General features: G+C 37.6%; 1 protein-coding gene across 2 annotated transcripts in view; it reads left to right on the top strand.

Annotated features, from left to right (window-relative positions):
- The window catches only part of FAT3 (FAT atypical cadherin 3), a 560,923-nt gene that overhangs the window by 422,246 nt on the left and 111,146 nt on the right, over positions 1-27,531 (top strand). For both annotated transcript variants that reach the window (XM_073808321.1, XM_033862147.2), the window contains exon 6: positions 2,167-2,306. In XM_073808321.1, the coding sequence (XP_073664422.1) occupies positions 2,167-2,306 (140 nt within the window). The remainder of the gene's footprint in view (positions 1-2,166; positions 2,307-27,531) is intronic.

The following is a 27,531-nucleotide window of genomic DNA, read 5'->3' as shown; positions in this document are numbered from 1 at the left end:
CTGTATAGGGAAGGCCCCGAGGAAAATGTGACTCTAGGGCAGTGAGGGAGAGGAAATAGAGTTGCCCCATGGAAACAGTAACTGAAACTGGAAATCTTTGCTTGTGTGTTCTCTAAATTTCATTTTTATTTGTCTTCAAACTGGAGCAAATTAAAGGCTTATAGTTAGTGTAGTTTCTATTTTACTTTGACCTACAAATTTTCACCTTCCAAAATAATTGACTCTCCTCCACTGCCCCCCCCAAAAAATCATAGTACTCAAATTTAAGAAAGTAAAAATCTTGGTTAGGAAGACATTCTAAAGATGATTTTAAATGTGATTTAAAATATGATTTAATACCCACTAGAAATGGCTTGAGAAGTTGCTTTCCCATCTTTCCTTCTACACAGTCTGAGGCAATTTTATGTCTTTTCTCTGAAAGTTTCCATGGCAGAGGTTTTTTTTTCATAATATACCACTTGATAGCAAATGATTTTCCTTTGCTCATTAGGAGGGTTATTCAAGACACTTGAATCAGTCGTACATTTCATTTCATGTGATTATCAAGATGAAACATTCCCTTTGAAATAGGCATGGTGACCTAAGGCTTACTTCCCTTTCAGCCTAGATTTCCTCCCCTTTCTCTTTATCCTGTTCTTCAAAAGACATTTTTTGGAGTTAACATTTAGTATTTCTCAGTAAATCAATTAAAGATATTAAGTGGAAGATGAGCCTCTTTTTGAGATGAAATTTTTGAAAACTACATCTCCAAGCAATTCTCTGGTACACCCATATCTCCTTAACTTTAATTAAATGTCAAGGGCAATTATGTTCTCTCTAGCAATTAAATAATCTCAAGTGTATATGACAGCTACACGCAATAAGTATCTGAAAAACCTGGTCATATGTATGACCAGGTTTTTTTTAAATACACCATATTATTTATTTCGTGTCATTATACATCAGATTCCAGCAGTTCAGGTAAAATTCTCTTTTCCTTTAACTCATCTGCCCATTTCTAATTCTAATATCATAGAAATTGTATATTGTTGACTGATAATCAAAATTAAATGCAAAAAAGAGAAGCCAAGATTTCTTTTCTAAAATATGAAATTCAGTAAATGCATTGCCCTACGTGCTGTAGTTAAATAAAATTACTGTCCAAGAACAAAATTTGTGGACATGATGAAATTTCAGGCTAAAGTAAATAGAGCTTGTGAACATATACTGATACTTAATTAAAATCGTTCCAGCACTTATACCAATATCTTCTCTCCCCTTAAAAAAAAAAAATCTTTCATTTTGAAAAAGATCATAAACTACACTTTGGTTCACAGAGATGGAAACACCTACAGTAATTTCCACAAAGTCTATGCTGTCTTAGGCACATTAGTTACAGATTATGGATTACACCTAGTTCAGGGGGAGAAAAGTAAAGTTTTCTAAACTTTTCTATGGATTATTTTATCAGTTGATGTTCCATAGCTGATGTTTTCATCTCCTTCTTTCCAGATTTCATTTTGTGAATCTCCCATAAACTTTCTATTTTGGGGGGAGGAAGTTAAGTCACACTGTCAAGATGGCAAAAATATATTTCTATAAATATCCCAACTTACAGAGAGAGAATTTTTAATAAGAAATTCAATTTTATTGCTTTTTCTTATTTTCTAATATTTATAACTTTATTTCTGACATCTAATTGAGGGAATCTGAACTCTACCAACCACATGTTTACCATCAATCCTGGAATGGATTTCAGAGTGTCTGCTCATTTTTGTTAATAATAATTGGACTGTTTGTTTACCTAGAATTTAATCTATCAATACTTTGGAAAAGCAAAGGATCTACAAATTCCTAGCCCAGAAGCCACAAGGGGTTGAAGGGACTTTGGCTTTCTAAATATTTTCTGGAGTCAGTTTATGCTTCACTGCTATAACATTAGTGCTGAGGGGATTTTTGCAATACATACTTTTTTGTGATATTTGTTATGCATTGTAGAGGCTGTGCTTTGAAATATGAATTAAGTTAAAAAACAAAGGGTCCCATTTAAGATGTACAAAATTGAGCAATAGGGATGCCTGTCAAAAAACGTTTCTATATAAGATGTCCCTTTAAAGCTGTATGCTTCAATATGTGTAATAACTTTTCAGATATGCTAATTTCCTGTTGTTTTTGTGAACTCGTCAGGGGGCAATTTTGACAGCTCTTTTGACGCAGAGAAGGGCGTTGGGACCATTGTCATTGCAAAACCTTTGGATGCAGAGCAGAGGTCCATTTATAATATGAGTGTGGAAGTCACCGATGGGACAAATGTTGCTGTCACTCAGGTAAGATGTCAAATTACTAAATAGTGGGAATGCCGAGAAGTCTGCTAAAGTCAGAGGTGCAAGCAATTAAAATATGTGTTGAAAGTAGTAAATTATGTCCATGGATTTTTAGCACTTAAAAAAAAAGCATTTGCAAAAACAGCTTAGACAAAGGATTCTATCAACAATATTACATAACTTAGCTGCCTCTTTCAAGAAATTATGATTTTTCATGCATGGGAGAGTGATGTGTATTTGTTTCCCGATCATTTCCTGTAAGATTTATCTCTTTGACAACAAAGTCAGCTTTCCTTGAATTTACAAAGAGAAGGACATCTGTAGTGTCTGAGTTAACACACCATGCTATTCTTCACCTCCTCATGCTTTAGTCACAGAAAGTTAAAGCTAGAGAATGCCTGAGTCCAAATTCATTTTACAAACTAAGATAATCTAAGTAATATATCCAAGGTCACACAGCCTTAATAAAGAACAAGAGAGCTGGGTGTCCTGGCTCCCATCTCCCGTTCCAGACCCTATGCCAGTGGTTCTTCATCCTGGCTGGACAGTAAAATCCCCTGGTTGTGGAGGATGTTAAAACCAATAAAGCTTGGGCCCCATCCCCAGAGGTCCTATGTGATTCTAACATACAGCCAGGGTTGAGGACCATCACTTCTACTCTGCTACTTGGAGTGTTCATGAAAGGGTGCTGAGAACAAGGAAGAGGAGAAAAAAATCTCTGGGTGAGGGCTTCCCTGGTGGCGCAGTGGTTGAGAGTCCACCTGCCGATGCAGGGGACACGGGTTCGTGCCCTGGTCCGGGAGGATCCCACATGCCGCGGAGCGGCTGGGCCCGCGAGCCATGGCCGCTGAGACTGCGCGTCCGGAGCCTGTGCTCCGCGACGGGAGAAGCCACAACAGTGAGAGGCCCGCGTACGGCACCAAAAAAAAAAAAAAAAAAAAAAAAAAAAAAAACTCTGGGTGAGACTAATACAGTGTTAGATATCAATATGGAGCAGATTTACCCTACATATGAGATTTTTGTTTGTTTGTTTTGTATTTTAGCACCAGAGACCTTAAGCCAGTTATAGCAGAGGACTGGCACACACACACAGCCCCTAACCCCTCCCACCCTCCCTGCCGCTCTCTTCTGTTCCCATGACCCCAGAAACCATCACTAATGGATCAAGGGTCTTTGTTTGTTTGTTTGTTTTGGTTTCTTTCCTGCTGAGCGCAGATGTGGCCTCAGAATCCTTCTCAACACAATGCTTCAGGTATTGAAGATGAAATGTTTACCAACCCTAAAGTAAGCAAGTGTTGATTTATTTCAACTATGATGTAAGCTTTTATAACAGTGTGGTTTTTAAAAGGGGAGAGGAGAAGGGTTTTATGTGTTTGTTTGTCCAGCTGTCTCTCAGTTTGAAGCTGTTTCAAAAACATAATGAGACTCTTTCCTTTGAGACTGTTTGTAAGCATAAAGTGGTGGAGTTTGAAGGAAACAGTAGCTTTGGTTTTAGTACAACCCTTTTACTTTTCATTCAGATAAACTGAAACCCAGAAAGGGGACGTGACATGCACTTGATAAGGCAGCCCGTGTGTATCAACTCCTGATCTTTCAACCCATGTCCTTTCCTAGGATGAATATACGACCCTATTTGCCTGAGAGAATCCCATTTATACTTATTGCACCGGTGTAATTATCACACTCAAAGTTGCCCCAGTTGAGACAGTAAATTGTATGGCCCTACCTAAATCCAGACTGCTTCAGAGTATCTTCAAAAGATAGAGATACCTGGAAAAGACCCCAAGATTGAGATCCTGCATGAATCACACAATCTAAAGACTAATACAAAACAACCCACTTGTAGCATTGCTAAGTCTTTAGTGCTAATTCACTTTAAATGGGAATTTAAATTAGACTTTTTAAATTAGCCATGTCTTAACATATCCAACTTCAACCTTTTAGCACCACTTAGAAACATAAGACGTATTTGGATAAAATACAAATAAAAGCATGGAATCCTATTCATTACTTACTTTTCTCCAGAGTTTCATAACAGTGGAATTAAATGGTGATTCATTGTGCCCAGAATGTTATAGATACATATTAAATATTTTAGAATGAATTAATGGATAGTAGATATTACATTTTCAATAGGGTCTGAATGGCAGGTATGCTGGATCTCCGAAGCACACAACTGATAAATGTTAACCAAAAAAAAATTATCTATGAAACTTTTATTTCAGAAATTCATTAGGACCAGATGATAAATCATTCAACAGCATCTTTTCTACAAATATTTCTTGAGTTCATACCATGTGCAGGGAACTGTAATACATGCCTGAAGTCACAGTGGTTCAGAGTTTTAAACCCAGATAACTGATGTGCACCCACTTTAAAAAAATTAATATGGAAGCATGTATTACAAGACTTTGAATGTACACGTTGTTCACATCCTGCTTTTGCTGATCTTACTTCAGACTAGTGTACAGTTAGGCTTGTCTCTAGAGCCGTTCAGGAATTAGAGAATCGGGGTGAACTTGGAGGTTCCCTTTGGCAAGCCCAAGCTCAATAGGTTAATAAATTAGGATATCAAGAGATTTTCTTGTCAAAAGCTCCCAAGTTACCCTGTGTCTCCAGGGCCATGACCTTCTCAAGAAGTGAGAACTAACAGTTTCCAAAGCATAAATTTGTGTGCCAACATTATTACCATCAGAAAACCAATATTCTGTCTATCTGGGTGTATTTGAGCCTGAGGACCCACCAGCCTCTGCCAGTCCAGGCCTCTGCTCACATCTGCCATGGCTCCTCTGGCAGTGCTGACAGGAGCAATTTCTGAATTAGTCAAAGCCCTCAGTGTCAAGGACATTTTTACTAAAAGGATATTTGTGGAAAGGAAAGGCATTCTAGGCTTCTTTTAGAAACCACTAAAGCACACTCCAACCCATGACCTGAGGCAACTTAATGATTTACCATCAAATGGAGATTCTTCACCATATAACAGAAATGTCCTGTAGCCCCCAAAACACCTGTTCAGTTTTCTTTGGGGAACTTTTCTCTACTTTGTTCATTTGGAACCATAAAACATGGTATGACATGGGCTTCAAATCAGCCATAAAAAACCTGTTGAATTTCACTTCACAAATGTCAAATAAATCACAGCCTCAGGGACCTCTGTGTCTACAAGAAAACTGTTCCTTCATCTTCAGTTTTGGTCTGTTCTCCCAGAATTCTTGTGCCTCAGAGCTACAATATCTGGTGACGAATAAACATCCTTTTCCTCTCTGAGATTCGCTAGCATGAGTACAGAATGTAAAAGGGTTCGGTGGACTTCAAGTTATAAGGATGCAGACGTACTAAACACAAGAACAAAGCATCCTCTTTACAAAAACCTCCTGGACAAGGGCCTCAGTAAAAAGAGTTGTTGATTTTATGTAGGATATTATTGTGCTTTATATAAATAGCATAGTATTTGACAAACTGGGCTTTGTAGGGAATAAATCCATGTCCTAATCCCAACTCTGCTATTTACTAACTGAGTCACCTCCAGCCGGTGCAGGTCACTTAATTTCTCTGCACCCTAGTCCCTTCATCTATGAAATGGGGGTACCAGTACCTACATCATTAGAGGTGCTGTGAGGATTACATGAGTTTACATATACAGAATAATAGCAAGGGAGATTGGTTCAAAATGGCAGAGTAGAAGGATGTGCTCTCACTCTCTCTTGCAAGAACACCAGAATCACAACTAACTGCTGCACAATAATCGACAGGAAGACACTGGAACTCACCAAAAAAGATACACCACATCCAAAGACACAGGAGAAGCCACAGTGAGACAGTAGGAGGGGCGCAAAAACAATAAAATCAAATCCCATAACTGCTGTGTGGGTGACTCACCGACTGGAGAACACTTATACCACAGAAGTCCACCCACTGGGGTGAAGGTTCTGAGGCCCACGTCAGGCTTCCCAATCTGGGGGTCCGGCAACCGGAGGAGGAATTCCTAGAGAATCAGACTTTGAAGACTACTGGGATTTGATTGCAGGACTTTGACAGGACAGGCGGAAACAGAGACTCCACTCTTGGAGGGCACACACAAAGTAGTGTGCACATCAGGACCCAGGGGAAGGAGCAGTGACCCCATAGGAGACTGAACCAGACCTACCTGCTAGTGTTGGAGGGTCTTCTGCAGAGGCAGGGGGTGACTGTGTCTCACCATGAGGACAAGGACACTGGCACCAGAAGTTCTGGGAAGTACTCCTTGGCATGAGCCATCCCAGAGTCCACCATTAGCCCAACCAAAGAGCCCAGGTAGGCACCAGTGCTGGGTCACCTCAGGCCAAACAACCAACAGGGAGGGAACCCAGCCCCACCCACCAGCAGACAAGTGGATTAAAGTTTTACTGAGCTCTGCCCACCAAAGCACCAGCCAGCTCTACCCACCACCAGTCCCACACATCAGGAAACTTGCACAAGCCTCTTAGCCTCATCCACCAGAGGGCAGACAGCAGAAGCAAGAAGAACTACAATCCTGCAGCCTGTGGAACAAAAACCACATTCACAGAAAAACAGACAAGATGAAAAGGCAGAGGGCTATGTACCAGATGAAGGAACCAGATAAAACCCCAGAAAAGAAACTAAATGAAGTGGATATAGGAAACCTTCCAGAAAAATAACTCAGAATAATGGTAATGAAGATGCTCCAAGACCTCGGAAAAAGAATGGAGGCAAAGGTAGAGAAGATGCAAGAAATGTTAAACAAAGATCTAGAAGAATTAAAGAACAAACAAACAGAGATGAACAACACAATAACTGAAATGAAAAATACACTAGAAGAAATCAATAGCAGAATAACTGAGGCAGAAGAACGGATAAGTGACCTGGAAGACAGAATGGTGGAATTCACTGCCACGGAACAGAATAAAGAAAAAAGAATGAATAGAAATGAAGACAGCCTAAGAGACCTCTGGGACAACATTATACGCAACAATATTCACATTATAGGGGTCCCAGAAGGAGAAGAGAGAGAGAAAGGACTCGAGAAAATATTTGAAGAGATTATAGTCAAAAACTTCCCTAACATGGGAAAGGAAATAGCCACCCAAGTCCAAGAAGTGCAGAGAGTCCCATACAGGATAAACCCAAGGAGAAACATGCCAAGACACGTAGTAATCAACTTGGCAAAAATTAAAGACAAAGAAAAATTATTGAAAGCAGCAAGGGAAAAATGACAAATAACATACAAGGGAACTCCCATAAGATTAACAGATGATTTCTCAGCAGAAACTCTACAAGCCAGAAGGGATTGGCATGATATACTTAAAGTAATGAAAGGGAAGAACCTACGACCAAAATTACTCTACCCGGCAAGGATATCATTCACACTCAACAGAGAAATCAAAAGCTTTACAGACAAGCAAAAGCTAAGGGAATTCAGCACCAACAAAACAGCTCTACAACAAATGCTAAAGGAAATTCACTAAGTGAAAAACACAAAAGAAGAAAAGGACCTACAAAAACAAACCCAAAATAACTAAGAAAATGGTAATAGGAACATACATACTGATAATTACCATAAACATAAATGGATTAATGCTCCAACCAAAAGACACAGGCTTGCTGAGTGGATACAAAAGCAAGAACCATATATGTGCTGTCTCCAAGAGACCCACTTCAGACCTAGGGACACATTCAGACTGAAAGTGAGGGGATGGAAAAAGATATTCCACGTAAATGGAAATCAAAAGAAAGCTGGAGTAGCAATACTCATATCAGATAAAATAGACTTTAAAATAAGAATGTTACAAGAGACAAGGAAGGACACTACATAATGATCAAGGGATCAATCCAAGAAGAAGATTTAACAATTATAAATATATATGCACCCAACATAGGAGCACCTCAATACATAAGGCAACTGCTAACAGCTATAAAAGAGGAAATCAACAGTAACACAATAATAGTGGGGGACTTTAACACCTCACTTACACCAATGGACAGACATCCAAACAGAAAATTAATAAGGAAACACAAGCTTTAAATGACACAATAGACAAGATAGATATAATTGATATTTATAGGACATTCCATCCAAAAACAGCAGATTACACTTTTTTCTCAAGTGTGCACGGAACGTTCTCCAGGACAGATCACATCTTGGGTCACAAATCAAGCCTCATTAAATTGAAGAAAATTGAAATCATATTAAGCATCTTTTCTCACCACAACACTATGAGATTAGAAATCAATTACAAGGAAAAAAACACAAACACATGGAGGCTAAACAATACATTACTAAATAACCAAGAGATCACTGAAGAAATCAAAGGGGAAATCAAAAAATACCTAGAGACAAATGATAATGAAAACACAACGATCCAAAACCTATGGGATGCAGCAAAAGCAGTTCTAAGAGGGAAGTTTATAGCTATACAAGCCTACCTCAAGAAACAAGAAAAATCTCAAAAAAACAATCTAACTTTACACCTAAAGGAATTAGATAAAGAAGAACAAAAAAAGCCCAAAGTTAGCAGAAGGAAAGAAATCATAAAGATCAGATCAGAAATAAAGGAAATAGAAACAAAGAAAACAATAGCAAAGATCAATAAAACTAAAAGCTGGTTCTTTGAGAAGATAAACAAAATTGATAAACCATTAGTCACTCATCAAGAAAAAGAGGGAGAGGACTCAAATCAATAAAATTAGAAATGAAAAAGGAAAAGTTACAACAGACACCACAGAAATACAAAGCATCCTAAGAGACTACCACAAGCAACTCTATGCCAATAAAATTGACAATCTGGAATAAATGAACAATATCTTAGAAAGGTGTAACATTCCAAGCCTGAAACAGGAAGAAATAGAAAATATGAACAGACCAATCACAAGTAATGAAATTGAAACTGTGATTAAAAATCTTACAGCAAACAGATGTCCAGAACCAGATGGCTTCACAGGTGAATTACATCAAACATTTAGAAAAGAGCTAACACCTATCCTTCTCAAACTCTTCCAAAAAATTGCAGAGGAAGGAACACTCCCAAACTCATTCTATGAGGACACCGTCACCCTGATACCAAAACCAGACAAAGATACAACAAAAAAATAAAATTACAGACCAATCTCACTGATGAATATAGATGCAAAAATCCTCAACAAAATACCAGCAAACAGAATCCAACAGCACATTAAAAGCATCGTACACCATGATCAAGTGGGATTTATCCCAGGGATGCAAGGATTCTTCAATATTGCAAATTAATCAATGTGATACACCATATTAACAAATTGAAGAATAAAAACAATATGATCTTCTCAATAGATGCAGAAAAAGCTTTTGACAAAATTCAACACACATTTATGATAAAAACTCCCCAGAAAGTGGGCGTAGAGGGAACCTACCTCAACATAATGAAGGCCATATACAACAAGCCCACAGCAAACATCATTCTCAATGGTGAAAAACTGAAAGCATTTCCTCTAAGATCAGGAACAAGACAAGGATGTCCACTCTCACCACTATTATTCAACATAGTTTTGGAAGTCCTATCCATGGCAATCAGAGAAGAAAAAGAAATAAAAGGAACACAAATTGGAAAAGAAGAAGTAAAACTTCACTGTTTGCAGACGACATGATACTATACAAAGAGAATCCTAAAGATGCCACCAGAAAACTACTAGAGCTAATCAATGAATTTGGTAAAGTTGCAGGATACAAAATTAATGCACAGAAATCTCTTGCATTCCTATACACTAATGATGAAAACTCTGAAAGAGAAATTAAGGAAACACTTCCATTTACCATTGCAACAAAAAGAATAAAATACCTAGGAATAAACCTACCTAGGGAGACAAAAGACCTGTATGCAGAAAACTATTAAGACACTGTTGAAAAAAATTAAGAATGATACCAACAGATGGAGAGATATACCATTTTCTTGGATTGGAAGAATCAGTATTGTGAAAATAACTATACTACCCAACGCAACCTACAGATTCAATGCAATCCCTATCAAATTACCAATGGCATTTTTTACAGAACTAAAACAAAAAATCTTAAAATTTGTATGGAGACACAAAAGGCCTCGAATAGCCAAAGCAGCCTTGAGGGAAAAAAATGGAGCTGGAGGAATCAGACTCCCTGACTTCAGACTACACTACAAAGCTACAGTAATCAAGACAATATGGTACTGGCACAAGAACAGAAATATAGATCAATGGAACAGGATATAAAGCCCAGAGATAAATGCACACACTTATGATCAACTAATCTATGACAAAGGAGGCAAGGGTATACCATGCAGAAAGGACAGTCTCTTCAGTAAGTGGTGCTGGGGAAACTGGACAACTACATGCAAAAGAATGAAGTTAGAACACTCCCTAACACCATACACAAAAATAAGCTCAAGATGTATTATAGACCTAAATGTAAGACTGGACACCATAAAATTCTTAGAGGAAAACATAGGAAGAACACTCTTTGACATAAATCACAGCAAGATCTTTTTGATCCACCTCCTAGAGTAATGGAAATAAAAAGAAAAATAAACAAATAGGACCTAATGAAACTTAAAAGCTTTTGCAAAGCAAAGGAAACTACAAACAAGATGAAAAGACAACCCTCAGAATGGGAAAAACTATTTGCAAATGAATCAATGGACAAAGGATTAATCTCCAAAATATATAAACAGCTCATGCAGCTCAATATTAAAAAAACAAACAAACCAATCAAAAAATGGGCAGAAGACCTAAATAGACATTTCTCCATAGTGGAAATACAGATGGCCAAGAAGCACATGAAAAGCTTCTCAACATCACTAATTATTAGAGAAATGCAGATGAAAACTACAATGAGGTATCACCTCACACCAGTTAGAATGGCCATCATCAGAAAATCTACAAACAACAAATGCTGGAGTGGGTATGGAGAAAACAGAACCCTCTTGCACTGCTGGTGGGATTGTAAATTGATACAGCCACTATGGAGAACAGTATGGAGGTTCCTTAAAAAACTAAAAATAGAATTATCATATGACCCTGCAATCCCACTACTGGGCATATACCCAGAGAAAAGCATAATTCAAAAAGACACATGCACCCCAATGTTCATTGCAGCACTATTTACAATAGCTAGGTCATGGAAGCAACCTAAATGCCCAGCAACAGACAAATGGATAAAGAAAATGTGGTACATATATACAATGGAATATTACTCAGCCATGAAAAGGAGCGAAACTGGGTCATTTGTAGGGACATGGATGAATTTAGAGACTGTCATACAGAGTGAAATAAGTCAGAAAGTGAAAAACAAATATTGCATATTAATGCATATATGTGGAACCTAGAAAAATGGTACAGATGAACCGGTTTGCAGGGCAGAAATTGAGACACAGATGTAGAGAACAAATGTATGGACACCAAAGGGGGAAAGCAGCCGGGGGTGGTGGTGGTGGTGTGATGAATTGGGAGATTGGGATTGACATGTATACACTGATATGTATAAAAAGGATAGCTAATAAGAACCTGCTGAATAAAAAAATAAATTAATTAAACAAAAAAATAATAGCAAGAGGTTGAAACATAATGAATGCTCAATAAATAGTAGCTACTACTGCTATTATTATTACCATTATCACTTAACGTCTCTGAGCATTTGTATCATGGGGACTGCCCCACAGGTTGTTGTGAGAAGTAAGTGAGTGCCTGAGACAGTGCTCTGAAAAAGGGATTATCCAGTGCTGCATCCCAAGCCTTTAGTGGAGAACCATCTTGGAAACCATCTGACTAGTCTTGGGGTAGAAAGTGAGAGATGATCCATTAAGGCACTGTCAATGCTGATGAACCATATAGAAATTGTCAAGAGCTCTGTAAGCACACAAGACCCAGAGTATGTTAGTGAGCTTTTCCTGGTTCCTGATGGTCCCTCCCGGGTTGGCCACATTTGACAGCTCTTTGACAGTCTTTTCTTTGCCTAAAACCAGCCAACATTTTTGAGTGCTTTCTGTATTCCAAGAATTATCCCAAGTTATTAAGAGCTGACTTCCAATTTCTACAAATATAATATTGTGGAATGGTAGCAAATAATTCATGACGGGCACCAGAAATAACATTCATTGGTCTAGACCAGAGCATGAATAATGTTGAGTGGAGAAATTTAAAACCAACATCCTGGTTCCAGCTATGTTCCCTTCTGTCCACACCCCCTCCCAACCTCCACATCCAGCTGCTTCCAACAAGCTGATGCAAATCAGAACCTAGTTGTGCAAACAAATTAGACTCTTCAAGATAGTTTGAGTCCCTGGCAGATCCTTGAAGCTTATGAAATTGTTGATATATTTTGGTGTGCATGTATATTTTTTCAGAGAGTAGCCCCTTAGTATTTATCATGTTTTTAAGTGGGTAGGTGGCTCAAAAATGGTTACGGTAAACTAACTCCTCAGTATTTTCATTACTCAGAAACTCTAGTTAAAAATTTCAACATGCAGTCACCCAGGCTTCCTAGGAAACATACATACCTGAGGGGGTTGTTGGTTTTCTGATGTCTCCCTGCTCTGGTGACTGGGCTGGCTGCTGCCATGGTGTTTCAAAGCACTGTTGTTCTGGGTTAAGAAAGAGTTAAGTTTGCCTACCAAAGCCCTGGATAGCAAATAGGAAGTTAGCTCCCTTCAAGAAATTTTCTTAAAATAGAAATAATCTGTGAAAAATGGTACCACTATTCTTCAGCATTATGGAAGTATTCCCCACTTGATGTCGTAGAAGGTCAGAGATGAGCAAGGGTGTCTGGCTTAGATGAGAAGAATGAAAAAATTAAGAGAAGTGGGACAGTCTGGTTGGCAGAAAGGTGAGGAATCACAGGAACACTGGCTGTTATAAATAAGAGGGGAAGTGGGAACATCCAGGTGAGACCAGAGGTTCATAAGGGACAGGAATAATGAGATGCTGAGAAGGATGAAGTTATTGTCCAAACATACAAGAGCACTACAAATCCATTTGAAGAGAGATTCTACTCTTAGCACCCAGACTGTGGTCTCTACATACCATTTCCCATGGAAAGGAACCAGGATTCCTCATAGAAATAGCTGATTCCAGGTTTGGGGCAGGAGCCTGGGCATCTTATCCTGCCAGAAAAACCTAGTGGAATCTTGTTAGAAGGTGACGAGAGACAACTTGAACTGCCTTCCACTGGTCATAGATGGGATAATTTGAGCATCAAAAAGAATAATTATTATAATGGACTGAAACACTTAAAATAGATTAAAAACCCAAGTGTTTATATTATATTCAAAAACAAACAAACTCACTTAACTCTCACAATTACTCCATGAGGCAGGTACTATTTGTGGTGGGCAGAATGCACCCACGTCCCACACCCAAGATGTCTATGTTGTCCTAGTCGTCAGAATTTGTAAATATGTTACATGGCAAAAGGGGCCCTGCAGATGTAATTAAGGATACAGATCTTAGGACAGTGAGACTCTCCTAGATTATTTAGGTGGACCCAGTCGAATCACATGAGCCCTTAAGCAGATGATTTTGTCCAGCTGGAGTCGGAAGTGATGCAGCAAAGGGGAAGTCAGAGATTCCAAATATGAGAGAATTTGAAACATCATCGCTAGTTTGAATATGGAAGATGCAACACAGCAAGGAATGTAGGCAGCCTTAAGGATCTGAGAGAGGATCCTGCTGACAGCCAGCAAAGATGCAGGGACCTCGGGCCTTTAACCTCAAGAAACTAAATGCAGCCAACAACCTGAGTGACCTTGGAACTGATTCATCCCCAGAGCTTCCAGAAGGGAACACATCTCTGACGACCCCTTGATTTCAGGCTTATAAGACTCTAAGCCACACTATACTCAAACTTCTGACCTGTAGAACTAGGAGATAATAAATGGGTGTTATTTTAAACTGCTAAATCTGTGATAGCTTATTACGTTGGAAATAGGAAAAGAATCCCCTGTTGGCATCCCCATTTTACACATAAGGAAATTGAAGCAAAACGAGGTTAAGTAACTTGAGTAGATCAGGGTCTAGATGTAGGCAGTTGGATTCCAGAGACTGCTCTGCACTCTCAACCACTACACCGTGCTGCCTCGCAAAAGTAGGATTAAATCTTTGCTACCTATTCTAAGGCAGGAAGAGACGCTCATCTGGCTCTACTAGTTATGAGGGGGACACTGTTTAAGTGGTTGCCCCGTAAACATGGCACCGCCTATGGCCATTAGAATGTTTCATCGCTGGTCATACACGCTAGGAAGAGAGCAAAATACCCCAACCTCTTTATAGCCCTCCCTGCCACCCACTGAGCTTATGAGCTACAGAGACACACACTACCAAGCATGAGAAATGACAAATTTTAACAACTTTCCCCATATATCTACCAAACCCATATGAGCTGCTGCATCTTCATTGCAAATTTAAATAAATCTAGAGCCTGGCTCGTCCAAAAGACCAAGAGATGAAAATTAATATATAACATCTGTTATTTGCATAATAGCACTTAACAAGCTTCATTTCCCTGACACTCTGGGAGTAGTTAAATCAAGTTTTATCATTACATTCATTTTTCCAGTGAAAAACTGAGGCACAGACAGGTTAGGTGGCCACCCTAGGTGTACACAGGTAGATATACAAAGCCACTTCTTCCTTCTCAAAATCAGATACCATCTTAGGAACTTTCCCTTACATGTCTATGTATATAAAATATACAGCTTAATTCATTAGGGGAAGTATTTGGTCTAGTGGAAGGAGCGCTGACCCTGAATCAGGTGACCCAGGTTCAAAGTCAGCACTTAACCAGTGGTTGACTGTGTTACCACAGGAGGAAGCTCTATCTCTTGTGAGACTCAGTTTCTCCAACATAATGCGAGTAAGATCTTACATACCTCAGGGGTTATTGTAAGAATAAATAAGATATTATGCGATATCATGAGAGCTGTGACATGTCAGACACATGTAGGTTTTATTATTGTAGTCTTTTCTCAACTTAAAACTGTAATAATATACCTACTAACTATAAAATATTATGTGTGTGGCTTTTACTGTTATTCATGAAAGGCGGCAGAGATATTCATGCCCAAATGATAATCTAAAAATTACATCGATTTTATTCAGGGACTTATGATACGTGCTTTTGTGATTTTCATATGCTTTTCTTATTCATGTCCTGCTTTGATCTATAAAGATATGAAAATCAGCTTGTATTTGTATGCTCCACAGCCAAACCTGAGATTAAAACTCTCTTTCAGATCATTTCCACATTTCTTAAGCCCCACAAGGCAGTTAATTTAGATTGGCCGCTAAGCCTTCCAGCCAGCGGGTCCCTATTCTCTGGGGCTGGGTGGTCTGTGATGTGCGTTCTTGGGTTAGCCTTGCCCTTGACGGCCATGGGGATTCCATTCCTCTCTTATCTCTAGGTGATGTTGGGAGTTCCTAACTGGACTCCTTTCTTACAAAGCAGACTTTAACTTGAAGATTTGGATTTTGTCTTACCCTTTTCCTCCACTTTGCACCAGCTTAAAAGGAGGTGGAGTGTAGAAACAAATCACTTTTGCTAATGCCTTTCCATGATCCCTGGATCGAGGGGCTTTCAAGGGACACCCTCATCAAGGGTTTTCTTTTGTTTCCTTTAATATCATCTCCCTCTTAGCAGGTGAAAAAGGCAGTGGCCCAAAGCTTCCTTGTATATTTAGGCTAAGACAATGCTGGAACAAGTGCAATTATATAGATGAAATAAGGCAGCAAGCCAACTCTACTGTGAGACTTTCTGTTAAAAAAAAAATAATGATAAAATCTCACTGAATGTAATAGATCCGTGCCTGACAACTTATGAGTAAATCAATTCTTAACAATGGATTACAATTTTAAAGGCAGCAGGGAACTTTCTTTATTTTTAATGTATAAATTTATTTTATTTATTTATTTTTGGCTGCATTGGGTCTTCGTTGCTGTGCGTGGGCTTTCTCTAGTTGCGGTGAGCGGGGGCTACTCTTCATTGTGGTGCGCAGGCTTCTCATTGCAGTGGCTTCTTTTGTTGCAGAGCACGGACTCTAGGCGCGCGGGCTTCAGTAGTTGTGGCATGCGGGCTCTAGAGCAGAGGCTCAGTAGTTGTAGTGCATGGACTTAGTTGCTCCACGGCATGTGGGATCTTCCCGGACCAGGGCTCGAACCCGTGTCCCCTGCATTGGCAGACGGATTCTTAACCACTGTGCCACCAGGGAAACCCAGCAGGGAACTTTCTGTTCAGAATAATCCCTGATTAATGTTCCTGAAATGAGAATGGTCGTGTCAGTTATGTGTTTGGTAAATTAGGATTTCTGTATTGCAAGGTACGTAATATTTGCACACATGTTTGTTCACATGTATGTTTTGTACATTTATAGTTAATGTGTATATAATTTAAGTGCACATGGAAACTGTATAATGGAATGCATACAGAATTTGGCTCCGTAAGACCTAGATTTGAGCGTGGCCTTGCCCTTGTGACTTGGGCACATCCCTTAATTTCTCTGATTCTCATTTTCCTCATTGAGAAACAAGAGATAATACAGTTTAAGAAATGAATATGGTACAGATTTATAAACTGGAAAACAAGCACACGATTTTTCTCCTTAGGCATTCAAAAACAAAACTTGCAGGCTTGGAGAGAATACAAGAGGCATCATCCTTGAAATCACAACTGTAGAATGTTTTAAGTATGGTTTTGAAATGCAAACAGAGGCAGGACAGAATTTTCAGTAATTCAGGATTTAATTGGTTCTAATAAAAGACAGAGGCCTTAGCCTCCAACTCACCCCATGGACACTTCATGCCATGAGCCTTTGTAAGGCTGGACTTGGCATCTACCCAGACTTAGCTTAGACGAGCCTGCAAAACCCAAAGTGTTTGTGGTGAGCAGCACTGAAACCAGCTCTGAAGAGGCTTCCCACACTCAGGTTTCCTCCTGCTTTGAATCCATTGTACTTCTTTAGGCATTTCAATTACCATTTTGAACACAACATCTTTGAGAGTTACTTTGCTTTGTTTGGTAGTTCAGGAGCTCACAAATGGCCCCAACTGTGGGAAATAAAAAGCAAATGAGGAAAGGGAAGTCTTTTACAGAGAAACACTTGTTCAGACTGTAGATTAGGCTCAGGACAAAGCAAGCAGAAAGAGGCAAGCTTTTCAAGAGCACATCAACTTTGAAACCTCAGGAAGGTCAGGGCAGGCTTGCTGGCCGGAAAGGCTCTTTTATCCCATTAATATGACTGCTTCTGTGAACACAAATATTTTAGCATCTTGACTAAGTTAACTGGAACTTTTTAAAGGAAAGAATTGGCATTCAAAGAATCTAGTATGGCTTTCCAAATACAGTGGAGATAAAACAATACCCAAAATGCTATAGGCACACTTCTCTAAACTTTTTCTACCATAAACTACAAGCAAAGCTTGTCCCCGCGTCAAGCTCACTCCCACGGCAAGTCGTCCTGGCACAGAAGTCGTAGCACGGCCCTTTTCCTCTCACTCAAAAAAGCACATCTCCACCAAAGTGATGGATAGTACAGTTATTTATAAGAACAACCATGGTCTGACTAAATTTATTTCTAAGAGTAAATAATTGTCTAGAATGCAGCCAGATGCTTGCATATTATTTAATGGAGAACCACTAAAGTCTTTCTTATTAGTCAGGAATAAGACAAGAATATCACTGTTTCCACTACTATTTAACATTGTGCTGTAAGTATTAGCCAATACAATTAGCTAAGATAAAGTAATTTGTGTTATAAGAATTATAAAGGAAAAGGTAAACTGACCTCTATTTACATGTAGTGTAATTATATATCTGAAAAGCTCCAAGGAGGGAATGGAAAAACTACTTCAAATGATAGGAAAATTAGTAAAGCAACAGCTTATAAATTTAACATACAAAAATTAATGGCCTCCATATATAGCCCACCCCCCCCCCCAAAAAAAAAACAGTGAAAAAGTGTAATGAAAAAGAACCTATTTAGGTTAGCACATATATAAACTTTAAAAGTGTTCAAAACCTATCTGAGGAAAACTACAACACTCCTGAAAAACAAAATAGTAGATTTGAACAAATGAAAAAAGACAAACTACGTTCTTGGATAGGAAGACTCCATCATGAAGAAATTAGTTCTTCCTTAATTATCCTGTACTTTTAACATAACCCCAGTTTAAAATGCTATCATTTTGTCAGGTGCTATAGAAGTTGACTATAAAGTTAATTTAGAAGAACAACAATCGGGACTTCCCTGGAGGTCCAGGGGTTAAATCTTCACCTTCCAATGCAGGGGGTGCGGGTTTGATCCCTGGTTGGGAATCTACGATCCCACATGCCTCATGGTCAAAAAAACAAAACATAAAACATAAGCAATATTGTAACAAATTCAATAAAGACAAAAAAACAACAACAACAACAATCAAGAATAACCATGAAAATCCTGAAGAGAACAAAGAGAAGGCCTAGCTTTTCCAAACAATTAAAATATATATAATGGAAATATGGAATCACTATTTAGTGATTAGTTAGTGCACCAGGAACTAACATAGTATTGTGGGTCAATTATACTGCAAAAGCAAACAAATAAACAAACTCATAGAAAAAGAGATCAGATTTATGGTTACCAAAGGCAGGTGGGAGGGAGAGGGGGAACTGGATGAAGGGTAGTAAAAAGGTACAAACTTCCAGTTATAAGATAAATAAGTACTAGGGATGTAATGTACAACATGACAAATATAATTAACACTGCTGTATGTTATATGTGAAATTTGTTAAGAGAGTAAGTCCTAAGAGTTCTCGTCACAAAGAAAAATGTTTTTTCATTTCTTTAATTTTGTATCTATATGAGATGATAGATGTTGACTAAACTCATTATGATAATCACTTCATGATGTATGTAAGTCAAATCATTATGCTGTACACCTTAAACTTACACCGTGCTTTATGTCAATTATGTCTCAAGAAAACTGGAAGGAAAAAAATACTATAAAGCCTCTGTAATTAAAACATTTTGATGTTGTTGCATGAAAAGATAGATAAACCAATGGAACAAAATAGAAAAAACAGAAATATACTATCTGCATAGGTAGAGTTAGTATACAGTAAAAGTGACTTCTCAAATCGGTAAGGAAGTGATGGTCTGCTAAAAAGTAGCATTGAAATAAATAGAGAGCCATGTGGAATAAAATAAAATGGGACCCATTCCTCACATAATATACTAGGAAAAATTCCAAATGGATTAGAGATGTAAATGTAAGAAAAAAGAAGCATTTAAATTCAATTTTTTTAAAAAAATAAGCGTGATCACCAAAATCTGGAAATGTAGAAAATACTCTAAACTATGACTTAACATCCAGAAACAATAAGGGAAAAGACTGATGCATTCAACTACATGAAAATAAAAATAAAATCTTTTGCATGGCAAAAAAAATTACCATAAACAAAATAAAGATAAATGACAAAATTGAAAACATTTGCAATGTGTATCCTCATGCTCCCAAAATAAAGGGAAAAAAGTACCATCTAACCCGTAGAAGAATGAACTTATATAGTTTTAACAGAAAAAGAAATGCAAATGGTTCTTAAACATATGAAAAGATGCTCAACCTCACTCATAACAAGAGAAAGAAAAATTTAAAATACATTGAGATGACATTTCTCATCTATCAGCTTGGCCAAAAACCCAAAAGTTTTACAGCATGCTCTGTTGGCAAGGCTGTGGGAAGACAGTCATTCTTAAATACTGCTATAGAAAGGCAAAGTAATCAAACTTATAGGTAGGGGAATATGGGAAGTATCTCACAAAACCATATAAGCACTTCTTTGTTTCAGCGATCCCAATTGGGACAGAAATATATGTTAGCAAAAATGTGAAAAGACACAAGCACAAGGCTCTTCATTGCACGGTCATTCGAAGAGCAAAAATAGGAATGCACGTCAATAGAGGACTGATTGAGTTAACTATGATACATTTATCCATGGAGAAGTATTTCTGTACTGCTGTAGCATGGTCTTCATGATATGAAGCAGCAACAGTATTGACCTTTTGAGTCAGATAGCTCTTTGTTGCAGGGGTTATCCTGTGCATTTTAGGATGTTTAGCAACTCCCCTGCCTTCCATCCACTAGGTTCTAGGAAAATCCCTCCCCCGAGCTGTGACAACCAAAAATGTCTACAGACATTGTGAAATGACCCCAGGAGACAAAGTCATCCTCAGTTGAGAACTATTGATATAATGCAGCAGTCCCCAACCTTTTTGGCACCAGGGAGCAGTTTCATGGAAGACACTTTTTCCACGAGGAGGGGAGGGGGAATGGTTCAGGTGGAAATGTGAGTGATGGGAAGCAATGGGGAGCAATAGATGAAGCTTCGCTTGCTTGCCTGCCGCTCACCTCCCACTGTGCAGCCCTGGTTCCTAACAGGCCACGGACTGCTACTGGTCCACCGCCCAGGGGTTGGGGACCCCGGATATAATGTTAAGTGAAATAACCTGTTGAGGGGAGTGTATACAGTATGTTAATATTAATAAAATAGATGGATAAAAAGGTTACCTGAAGAAGAAGGGAATACATGAAAGAGAAAGATACAGAAGCTAAGCTTGACTATAACTTTTTGTAAATTTAACATTGGTAATTTACATATAATATAAAACAAAATTAAATGTTAAAAAAGCAAGTCTAAAATTTGAAAGTAAATGGAAGCAGATGAACATATATGTGTATCCAGTTGGGAGCATGTATGCACAGGGAAGAACTATTCTAAGTGACTTTACATATACTAATTTGACTGTATATGCCTAGTGGGATAAATCCAAGGGACAAAAAGACAAAATAATATTAAATTAGTTTGAATGACCATAATTGTAATGTGATTATAATAACAATGTTGGTGTTATTCAGAGACTTGGGCATGTATTTCAGATATGTGAACATTCAGATAGGTGAATAATTATGGTGATGTCATTGAGCATGAGAAATGTCATCATGAGAGAAGGAAGATAGGTAAAAAGAATGAGATTAAGTAAAAACCTTGATGGCTACCTTAATATTGTCTTTTGTTTTGTTTTTTATTGAAGTATAATTGACTTACAATATCGTATTAGTTTCAGGTGTGCAACATAATGCCTCGATATTTTTATGCATTACAAAATGATCACCATGATAAGTCTACTTACCATTTGTCACCATAAAAAGTTACTATAATATTATCAATTATACTGTATTCCCTTTGCTGTACATTACATCCCTGTGACTTATTTACTTTGTAACTGGAAGTTGTACCTCTTAATCCCCTTAACTTATTTCACTTATTTCCCCACTTCTCTCCCTTCTGGAAACCACCAATTTGTCCTCTGTATCTATGAGTCTGTTTCTGTTTTGTTATGTTTGCTTTGTTTTTTAGATTCCACATATAAATGAAATCATAGAGTATTTGTCCTTTTCTGAGATTTTTCACTTAGCATAATACTCTGTCCATCCATATTGTCGCAAATGGCAAGATTTCATTCTTTTTTATAGCTGAGTAATATTCCATTGTTTGTGTGTGTGTTTCTGTGTGTATGTATACACACACACGCACACACACACACACACACACACACACACACACCACCTTCTTTATCCATTCATCTATTGATGGACACTTAGGTTGCTTCCATATCTTGGCTATAGTAAATAATGCTGCCATGAACATAAGGGTACATATGTCTTTTCGAATTAGTGCTTTTTTTCCTTCAGAAAAATACCCAGAAGTGGGATTTCTGGATCATGTGATAGTTCAATTTAAAAATTTTTAGGAACCTCCATACTGTTTTCCATAACAGCACTACCAATTTACATTCCTACTAACAGTGCATGAGGGTTTCCTTTTCTCAGCCTCTTCATCAACGTTTGTTATTTGTGGTCTTTTTGACCATTCTGACAGGTGTGAAGTGATATCTCATTGTGGTTTTTATTTGCATTTCCCTGATGATTAGTGATGTTGAGCATCTTTTCATGTGTCTGTTGGACATCTGTATGTCTTCTCTGGATAAATGTCTATTCAGGTCCTCTGCCCATTTTTTATTCAGGTTGGGTTTTTGATGTTGAGTTGTATGAGTTCTTTGTATATTTTGTATATTAACCCCTTATCAGATATATCATTTGCAAATATCTTCTCCCATTCAGCAGGTTGCCTTTTTGTTTTGTTGATAGTTTCCTTCACTGTGCAAATGTTTTTCAGTTTGATGTAGTCCCATTTGGTTTTGTTTTTGGGTTTGTTGGCTTTTATTTCCGTAGCCTGGAGAGACATATTCAAAAAATATATTGCTAACACAACATCAAAGAGTGTTATCCCTATGTTTTCTTCTAAGAGTTTTATGATTTCAGCTCTTACATTTAAGTCTTTAATCCATTTTGGGTTATTTTTGCATAGGGTGTAAGAAAGTAGTTCAGTTTGATCTTTTGCATATAACTGTCCAGGTTTTCCAACACAATTTACTGAAGAGGCTGGCTTTTCACCATTGTATATTCTTGCCTCCTTTGTCATAGATTAATGGACCATATAAGCATAGGTTTATTTCTGGGCTATCTGGTCTATTCCATTGATCTATGTCTCTGTTTTGGTGCCAGTACCATATTTCATTGATTAATGTAGCCTGGTAGGATAGTTCAGGTAGCATGATACCTCCAGCTTTTTTCTTCTTTCTCAAGATTGGGATCTTTTGTATTTCCATACAAATTTTAGAATTATTTGTTCTAGTTCTGTGAAAAATGCCAATTTTTTTGGGTAGGGATTGCATTGAATTTGTAGATTGCCTTAGGTAGTATGGTCATTTTAACAATATTAATTCTTTCAATCTAAGAAGATGGTATATCTTTCCATCTGTTTGTGTCATTGTCAGTTTCTTTCATCAGTCAGTGTCTTATAGTTTTGAGTACAGGTCTTTTACCTCCTTGGTTAGATTTATTCCTAGGTATTTTATTCTTTTTGATACAACTGTAAGTTGGATTGTTTTCTTAATTTCTCTTTCTGATAGTTCATCATTAATGTATAAAAATGCAGCAGATTTCTGTATATTAATTTTGTATCCTGCAACTTTACTGAATTTATTTATCAGTTCCAATAGTTTTTTGGTGGTGGTGTTAGCATTTTCTATATATAGTATCATGTCATCTGCAAACAGTGACAGTTGTACTTCTTCTTTTCCAATCTGAGTTTTTAAATTTCTTGTCTGATTTCTGTGACTAGGATTTCCAATACGTAAAAGAATTTCCAATTGCATGAAAATGGTGAAAGTGGGCATCCTTGTCTTGTTCCTTTCTTAGAGGAAATGCTTTCAGTTTTTTCACCATTAAGTATGATGTTGGGCTGTGGGTTTGTCATATATGGGCTTTATTATGTTGAGGTGTGTTCCCTCTATACCCACTATGTTGAGAGTTTTAATCATAAATGGATGTTGAATTTTGTCAGGAGCCTTTTCTGCATCTTCTGAGATTATCATATGATTTCTATGCTTCAATTTGTTAATATGGTGTATCACATTGACTGATTTGTGGATACTGAACCATCCATCCTTCCATCCCTGGGATAAATCCTACTTGATTATGGTGTATGATCCTTTTAATGTATTGTTGAATTCAGTTTGTTAATATTTTGTTGAGGATTTTTGCATCTATGTTCATCAGTGATATTGGCCTCGAATTTTCTTTTTGGCAGGTATCTTTGTCTGGTTTTGGTATCAGGGTTCCACTGACCTCGTAGAATGAGTTCAGTAGCATTCCTTCCTTTTCAATTTTCTGGAATATTTTGAGAAGCATAGATACTGACTCTTGAAACGTTTTGTAGAATTCACCTGTGATGCCATCTGGTCCTGGACTTTTGTTTGTTGGGAGTTTTTTGATTACTGATTCAGTTTCAATACTGGTAATTGATCTGTTCATATTTTCTACCTTCCTGATACAGTCTTGGGAGATTATAAGTTTCTAGGAATTTACCTATTTCCTCTAGGTTGTCCATTTTATTGACATAAAATTTGTCATAGTAATATCTTATGATCCTTTGTATTTCTGTGGTATCAGTTGTAACATCTCTTTCATTTTTAATTTTATCTATTTGGGCCCTCTCCCTTTTCTTTTTGATGAGTCTGGTTAAAGGTTTTTCTTGTTTCCTGAGGTAGGCTTACATCATTATACTTCCCTCTTAGAATTGCTTTGGCTGCATCCCATAAATTTTGGGTCATTGTGTTTCCATTTTCATTTGTCTCCAGGTATTTTTTTTATTTCTTCTTTGATTTCCTCAGTGACCCATTCGTTGTTTAGTAGCATATTATTTAACTTCTACATCTGTGTTTTTTGCAGTTTTTTTCTTGAGGTTGATTTCTAGTCTCATAATGTGGTGGTTGGAAAAGATGCTTGATATGATTTCAATATTCTTAAAGTTGTTGAGATTTGTTTTGTGGCCTAGCACATGATCTCTGCTGGAGAATGTTCCATGTGTGTCTGAAAAGAATGTGTGTTCTGCTGCTTTTGAATGTAATGTTCTATATATTATATATATATATATATATACACACACACATATATATATATATATATATATATCAATCAATTAAGTCCATGTGGTTAATGTGTCATTTAAGGCCAATGTTTCCGTATTGATTTTCTGTCTAGATGATCTGTCAATTGGCATAAGTGGAGTGTTAAAGTTCCCTACAATTATTGTATTACTGTTATTTTCTCCCTTTATGTTGTTAATATTTGCTATATGTATTTATGTGTGCCTATGTTGAGTAAATATATATTTACAATTGTTATATCTTCTTGTTGGATTGATCCCTTTAACATTATGTAATACCCTTCTTTGTCCCTTGTTACAGTCTTTGTTTTAAAGTCTATTTTGTCTAAGTATTGCTACTCCAGCTTTCTTTTGATTTCCATTTGCATGGAGTACCTTTTCCCATTCTCTCACTTTCAGTCTGTACATGTCTCTGGATCTGAAATGAGTCTCTTGTAGGCAGCATATATGTAGGTCTTGTTTTCTTTTTTATCCATTCAGTCACTCTATGTCTTTTGTTGGAACATTTAGTCCATTTCCTTTTAAAGTAATTATTGATGGATATGTACTTATTGCCATTTTGTTAATTGTTTTCTGATTATTTTTGTAATTCTCCTTCGTTCCTTTTATTCTCTTGCAATCTTCCCTTGTGATTTGATGACTATCTTTAGTGTTCATTTGGATTCTTTTCTCTTTATTTTTTTGTGTCTATTAAAGGTTTTTGATTTGTGGTTACCATGAGATTCATATATAACATCTAATATGTATGGGTATCTATTTTAAGTTGATGATTTCTTAAGTTTAAATGCATTCTAACAGCCCCACATTTTTACTCCTTTTGCACCACATCTTATGTTTTTGACAACATATTTTACATCTTTTTATTCTGTGTATTCCTTATCTACTTATTATAGATAAAGATGATTTTACTGCTTTTGTCTTTTCACCTTCCTACTAGCTTTATAAGTGCTTAGTCCACTACCTTTACTATATTTTGCCTTTACCAGTGAGATTTTTCCCATCATAATTTTTTAAATTTCTATTTGTGGCCTTTTCTTTTCCACCTAGAGAAATCCCTTTAATGTTTCCTGTAAGGTTGCTTTACTCGTGATGAACTCCTTTAGCTTTTGCTTGTCTTTAAAACTCTTTATCTCTCCTTCAGTTCTGAATGATATCCTTACCAGATAGATTATTTTTGGATATAGGCTTTTTTCCCTTTCAGCACTTGGATATATTATGCCATTTCCTTCTGGCCTGCAAATATTCTGCTGAAAAGTCAGCTGAGAGTCTTATGGGAGTTCCCTTGTTTATAACTAGTTGCTTTTCTCTCGCTGCTTTTAAGGATCTCTCTTGGGACTTCCCTGGTGGTCCAGTGGTTAAGAATCTGCCTTCCACTGCAGGGGATGTGAGTTGAATCCCTGGTCAGGGATCTAAGATCCCACATGCCACAGGGCAACTAAGCCCGAGTGCTCTGGAGCCCATGCACCACAATGAAAGATCCTGCATGCTGCAACTAAGACTCGTGCAGCCAAATAAATAAATATTTTAAAAATAAATTATAAAAAATAAAAATGATAAAAAAGGATGAGTATCTTTAATTTTTGACATTTTTATTATTATTTGTCTTGGCGTGGACACTCTGTACTTCCTGGGCCTAGATGTCTGTTTCCTTTCCCAGGTTAGGAAAATTTTCAGCTAGTATATCTTCAAGTATGCTCTCTGCCCCTTTCTCTCTCTATTCTCCTTCTGGGACTTTTAGTGTGCTTGTTAGTGTGCTTGATGTTGGCCTAGAGGTCTCTTAAATTATTCTCATTTTTTGTAATTCTTTTTTTTGTTGTTTTCTGTTTAGCTTGGGATTTCCACTACTCTGTCTTCTAGTTCACTGATCCTTTACTCTGTATCATCTAATCTACTGTTGACTTCTTCTAGAGTATTTCTTTACTTCAGTTCTCATGTTCCTCAGCTCTGTTTGGTTTTTCTTCATATTTTCTAACTCTTTGTTAAAACTTATGACTCTGCTCATCCATTCTTTCCCCAAGCTCATTAAGCATCTTTATGATCATCCTCTTAAATTCTATGGGAGTAGATTGCTCATCTCCCCTATGCTTAGTTCTTCTTCTGGTGTTTGGTCTTGTTCTTTCATTTAGGACATATTACTCTGTCTCCTCATTTTACCTTATTTTCTGTGTTTGTTTTATGTATTAGGTAGTTCAGTTATGTTTCCTGGTCTTGGTGAAGTAGCCTTGTGTAGGAGACATCCTATGCAGCCCAGCTGCACACTACCCTCTTGTCACCAGGGCTATATGTTCTAGTGGTGCCTCCTATGTGGGCTGCATGAAGTCTTTTGTTGTGGCAAGGTCAACTACTCTGGATGTGCTGGTAGGCTCTCAGCTCAATTGGCTGCCAGGCCCTGCCACATGCAGTGGCTGCTGTCCCACAGTGGATGGGGCTGGATCCCAGTGCAGCTGGCCACATGATTCAGGGGGTCCCAGGGCTGGTGCCATGCCACTGATAGACAAGGTTGTTGACAACTTAATTTTGAATTGGTAGTATCAATATGAACTCATGAAATAATTGTTTAAAACAAAACACTTTCCTGACTCTGTCCACTGAAAAACTAGCAAAGCTAGCAGCAATAAGCATTCCTAGCACCAGACTGTGGTCTCTAAATGCCACTTCTAACTAAAAAGAAACCAACACTTCTTGGAGAAATGG

The sequence above is a fragment of the Tursiops truncatus genome, chromosome 8, assembly GCF_011762595.2.
Source record: "Tursiops truncatus isolate mTurTru1 chromosome 8, mTurTru1.mat.Y, whole genome shotgun sequence".
Taxonomy (NCBI): Eukaryota; Metazoa; Chordata; class Mammalia; order Artiodactyla; family Delphinidae; genus Tursiops; species Tursiops truncatus.
Note: the sequence above shows the minus strand (reverse complement) of the source record. Positions and strands in the feature narration are given on the sequence as shown.